This window comes from Hipposideros armiger, unplaced genomic scaffold, assembly GCF_001890085.2.
Source record: "Hipposideros armiger isolate ML-2016 unplaced genomic scaffold, ASM189008v1 scaffold_129, whole genome shotgun sequence".
Taxonomy (NCBI): Eukaryota; Metazoa; Chordata; class Mammalia; order Chiroptera; family Hipposideridae; genus Hipposideros; species Hipposideros armiger.
Genome location: NW_017731479.1, coordinates 3326726 through 3332545, shown reverse-complemented (window position 1 = coordinate 3332545; position 5820 = coordinate 3326726). Strand labels below are relative to the sequence as shown.

Sequence of the window (5820 nt, the reverse complement as noted above, 5' to 3'; positions counted from 1 at the left end):
TTTAAGATTCAAAATCTAAATATACAGCTTTGGGGGAGCGGGTCAGGGGATCGATCCTGCTATATTCTTGTGATGGCCTCTTGAATCTCCTTGTGAAAGAAATGATTCAAGGTCCCTGGGCAGGGACAGCAAAGCAGCAGGGGTCTGATGGGCTCCCCCTTCTCTGTGGCTTCTATAGGTGCCGGGGGCCCGGCTCCCTCCCTGAGCATCCCGGGCTTCCTGGCTCATGCATGTTCATCCTGTTCCCTCTGCAGGCCCAGTATGTCAGGACTCCACCTGGTGAAGAGGGGCCGAGAACAGAAAAAGGTGGATCTGCACAGAGACTTCACCGTGGCTTCCCCAGCTGAGTTTGTCACACGCTTTGGGGGTGATCGGGTCATTGAGAAGGTACAGTTGGGGTCTTGGCACTCTGGGTGGGGCCGGATGGGGTGGGAGAACCAGCTTCAGGCTGGGAGCTCACACTGCAGAGACGGGGCGAGGGCCATTTCTTCACAAGCACTTGCTAAGTGCTGGGCACTGGACTGCGTGAGTTTTTCACCCTCATGACAGCCTGAAGCAGCAGGAGCCTGACCCCATTTCATAGAGGAGGAGACTGAGGCCTCTGAGCAAGGTCAGGAGGCTCCCCGAAGGACCCTGAGGTGCCTTCGTGCAAGGGGTAGCTTCCTAGGTTATTATTGGGAGGGAAGCATAAAACCCAGCCCTGCGCTCCCAAGATTTGCAGCTCCTTAGAGGAGAGGAGATCCGTGTACTGGAATGACAGTCACGAAAGGAAACAGCTAAAATTTGCCATTTTTGAAAGGGGAGAAAGAACGCTGAACCTAAGCCCGGAGCTCTGGGATCTGTCTGCTGTGGCCACTCGGGATATAACATCTAGGCCCAGTTTTTCCTTCTGTAAAAGAGAGACACATCCCACATCTCTAATGAGACTTGCTCTTCAGGGCTGTTGTGAAGGTTCGTCAGCCATGTAAGGGCCTTAAAATTATGGACTTGCTACGTGAGTCAGAGCTTTGAAGCCATGTGCCTAACTTATTTATTTATTTATTTATTTATTTATTTATTTATTTATTTATTTATTTATTTATTTATTTTAAGCTGAGCCATCCTGCCACCTGTTGGCAGCTCAGAGGCTGCTCAGCTTGGACCGGCAATCAAACCCTGTTACTCAGAGCTCAAACTCTTGAGCGAGCTCTTAACCAACTGAGTCACTCGGCAGGCCCCGTGCCTAACTCTTTTAAACAAGAAAACTAGAGCTTGGTTTTATTTCTTAGAGCCCAAGCCAGTGGCTGGCCAGTCTGAGCTCCTTATGTGGAGATGAAGATGGGAGAGGGAAGGGAATTGCCTAATACCACACAGCAAGTTCATGAAACGAACAAAGATTGAAACGAGGACCCCTTCTGTTGCTCTTTATTGCTGAGGACAGCTGGCATTACTGCCTTTCCTCTTGACCAAATCTGGGATCTTTAACCTGCAGGATGCAGAGGCAACCATCAGGGGCCATTCAGAGAACAGGTCAGACTATGGAGGACTTGAGTCCCAGCTCTGCCACTTATTAGCTGTGTGACCTTGAGCAAGTGCCTTAACTCCTTGAGTTTTAATGCCTTTAACCCGAAGTGAGGATAATAATAAAACCTCTTTCAAAACAAAGGGCTGTTATGAGGATGAAATGAAATAGGCTGGTGAAATACATTGCATTGTAGCTTGGTACCTACTAAACACTCAAAAAATGTTAGGTGATCATGATGGCACCCAATAAAGGAATAAAAAATCATTCATTTATCCATCCATCCATCCACCCACCCACCCACTTATTCATCTATCCATCCATGCATCCATCCATCCGTCCATCCATCCACTCACCCACTCATCCATCCATCATCTATNCTTACACGGATGCCCCCGCAGCTACACCTGCGCCCCTAATGAGGTATTAATGTTTTATGGATCACGCTAAGCTTTTGGCTGTGGCAGGCATTCTTGGGTTTTCCTAGGATTTAATTCTGATGTAAATTGACCTGGAGTAATGGTTTCTTCCATTTTGCTTTTTTCTTTCTGGGCTCCAGGGGTTTAAGCCGAGCTCTGGAACAGTCCAGGAACTGAATTTCCGGAGCAGCAAGAATGTGTGGGGTTATTTCAGTGTGGCTGCTGCCGGTGGCTTACACGAGTTTGCTGATTCCCAGTTTGGGCACTGCTTCTCCTGGGGAGAGAACCGGGAAGAAGCCATTTCGTGAGTATCTCCTGCCTTCCCTCCCTTCTGCCTCTCTCCCTCCTTCCCTCCTTCTTTCCTCCACTCCTTCCCCGCTCTTTCCATCCCTTTCTTCCTTTAAGAAACTAAACGTTAGCCCGTGGCTGCAGATGCAGTAGCACGTTAGGAGATCAAGGGAGGTGAATCACGGAGCAAACCGTGTTTTCAATACCCTGTACTGAAGTTCAAGAACCACATCTACTCTCTTCCTGTATTTGAGATCCATGAAGTAAAATGACCTCACCAAGGTCATTTAATAATTGAGCTTATTATAGGTCGAACTTGAAGGAGAGACAAAGGATGTTCGAGGTGATTCCAAACGTTTAAAAGGTGCTGAGTACTGTAGCTTTTTAGAGAAAGGCGTATGTGTTGGGCGGAACTCCTTTAAATTTAAATCTCATAAGTAGTTCCCGGAGAAACCCACATTGACAAAGCGGCCCCTGAATTCTGAAACACATCTTAAGCTTTCTCCTGCCTTGACCTGGGCGCAGAAAGTTCAAAACCAGTTCACCTTGTAATTCACCGTTCTTGTGTGGATAAATAATTGTCTTTTAATGTGAAAAATCCCAAAGGCATTGTGGACATTTCATTTAAAAAGCATTAAACTCTATCTGGCCCTGGGCACTTAGCCATGAATGAAATTGAATTTGGTGATTTGATGAGCTGGCTTTCTTTGCCAGCTTTGAATAATTTTCATCATGCTCAGTAAAATATGGAGACCTTTGGAGCTTAGGGAGGATTTCAGCGAATAAGAATTAATTGGGGGGCGGAGGGAGGTCCGCCTGCCCAGCCCACAAAGGAAGTGGCTTGTGGCTTGTCCCATGCTGAGCATGAATCACCAGCAGCAACTGCAACAGGATGCAAAGGAAAAAATCCCAGCTTTTTCTTTCTTACTGCTGTCAGAATCCAGTAGGGGGATCACCTGTCCAAGTTTTCCTGGGATGGTGGGATTTCTCAGTGCTATAACTGGTCAAGTCCTGAGCAGACCAGGACAAGTGGGTCACCAGTAGGTTCCACAACCGTAGCCTATTGACACCCTTCCTTGACCTCACTACATCTTCATTTTCTCACCCCCCAAATGGAGTGGTTATTGCCACACCTGCTGATAGCATGCAGGAACCCTGTAACAGGTGTGAAAGCTCTCCTCTCCCGGGAAGAGAAGCCTTCAAATGCTTCGTCTTTCTCTGGTGCATTTCCCCAAAATCACTCTCCCTGTGACTTCAGACGGAGCGGAGGTTTCAGCCCTTTGGACTGGGAGGCCCTGTTTTGGGGGAGGCCCCTCTGGGAAATGGGAGGTGATGACCAGCCAAGTACATGTGGGCTGGTGACCACCAAGCCCTGGGTGGGGTAACAGTGTTAGCCGTCTGCCGGTGTGTCCCATGCACACCGGGCAGAGCTGCCAGAGGGCGGCACCAGCTCTGGGACATGGCGACTTGAATAGGTCCAGTGGGAGCCAGAGGTAAAGTGACTAGCAGTGGTTCATTAGAAACATAATCATGGTAATTAATCACGTTCATAGCAGCTGACGTTTATTGATCAGTGTCTGGGCGCTTTATATTATGGATGGTCTCATTGGCATGCTCAAGCACCTGTGTGAAGTCAGCGCTGTTTCCCCATTTTTCCAGATGAGGAAACTGAGGCTCAGGCAGTTGAGTCACTTGCCCAAGATGACTTGACTAATAAGTGCTGGAACTGAGATTGACCCAGGCTGTCTGACTCAGGGCCTTCTTAGCTGCTGTGCTGTACTGGCTCTCGGGGAACCACGCGGGAACTCACTGACTCGTATGTTAATTGAAAAACAATCCATGTGCTTTTCCCCTCCAGCAACATGGTGGTGGCTTTGAAGGAACTGTCCATCCGAGGTGACTTCAGGACCACCGTGGAATATCTCATTAACCTCCTGGAGACTGAGAGCTTCCAGAACAACGACATCGACACCGGGTGGCTGGATCACCTCATCGCTGAGAAAGTGCAGGTGGGGAGTGTCTCCCCTCTGGAGTGCAGAGACCCCCCCCCCACCCAGCTCCCCGGGGGCGTGCTCGCCAGGAATACTGAAGTGCATAGTCTTTCCTAGGCCGAGAAGCCGGATATCATGCTCGGGGNTGGGTTTGACTTGATCAATGCCTTTATTTTGTCATCATCAACCTCAGTGGGCCTCGCTGACTGAGGAGCGTCGTTGAGATCAAAATCACCATCATGGAATTTTGTGAACCATCATTGACACTGATGTTCTTATAGAGCATTGTCACTGTAAACTTTATGCAACTTTTCACAAGCTTGACGCGCATTCTTCCCTTTATGGAAGGAAAACAGTAAAATATGGCAAAAATGCACAGTTTGGTCTACCATTTTCAACTTGTTGTAAAATCTCCAAAACTCAACCAAATCGCTCAGTTTTTTTTTAGAATGAAGCTAGAACTGTCAGCTGTCAAACGACATAGCAATAACATAGATGCGAATGACTCTAGTACGTCCAAAAATGAACTAGTGCCATCTGTTGCAAACATGTGTCATGACTTTTCCGACAACCCGATACAAATTAACCATACCCTGTGCCTAGATCTACTAGTTGTTAGCATCTCGCCACGTGTGCTTTCAACTTGTGTGTTTGTATAATTTTTTTTTGGTCCAACCTTTTGAGATGTTTTGACTTGAACCGTCTTGCCACTTTGCCTCTAAATACTTCAGTATAAGTACCTCCTGAGAACAAGGACATTTTGTTACAGTACTACAATAAAATTACCACGCTCGGGAAATCCAGCATTGATACCACCCCATATCTACCTAATATTATCGTCCATGTTAAAATTTTCCCAGTCGTCCCCATAAGGTCCCAAGTTTGTAGCTGTGTTTTGTTTGTTTTTTAAATCCAGGATGCGATCCAGGATCATATATTCCATTTCATTGTCATTTCTCTTTAGCTTCTAATTTGAGACCGTTTCTTAGTCTAATTTTTTTCATTTTTGATGTTGGCATTTGTGAAGAGTTCAGGCAGAATGTTCCCAGTTTGGATTTGTCTGATTGTTTCTTCCTGGTTAGAGTCTCTTGAAACATTTTGGCCAAGGATCCCACAAGTGTGGTTGTGCCCTTCCCGAGTCACATAACAATACACAGTCTGTCACATTTGACCATTTAGCTAAGGGTCCGTCACTGCCTGGTTTTCACTCATTATTTTAGCTCCAGTTGCCCTGCGTCCTTCACAAAACCTTTCATTCTGCGATTGGACCCCTTTCCGCCTCACCTTTTATATTATGGCACTAAAATCTGTAACTTTTATTTAACACGCTAACATCTGTAATTTTTATTTAACTTTTATTGTCTTGTCGTGTGATACTGTTTTACGAATGCTGCTTCCTTTCCTAGTGGCACGATTGCTCCGTGGGGACAAAGTCAAGCCTTTTGTCTTTTCTTTCTTTGCCTCTCCTGCCACCGTATACAAGTGTTATATGTGTGTTAGCGTCTCAGTATATCTGAAATTGTTCACTGTACCTCTTCCTCCATCGCATCGAGCACTATGCTTGGTGTTTAGGGGCCAGGGGTCTCGTGGGACTGACAGTCATGGGATGGATTTTTTTTTT

General features: G+C 46.7%; 1 protein-coding gene across 1 annotated transcript in view; it reads left to right on the top strand.

The window, feature by feature from the left end:
- The window catches only part of ACACB (acetyl-CoA carboxylase beta), a 126107-nt gene that overhangs the window by 57027 nt on the left and 63260 nt on the right, over window positions 1–5820 (top strand). Inside the window, exons 7-9 of the mRNA XM_019649064.1 lie at window positions 2061–2224; window positions 4067–4217; window positions 4317–4348. Of these exons, the coding sequence (XP_019504609.1) occupies window positions 2061–2224; window positions 4067–4217; window positions 4317–4348 (347 nt within the window). The remainder of the gene's footprint in view (window positions 1–2060; window positions 2225–4066; window positions 4218–4316; window positions 4349–5820) is intronic.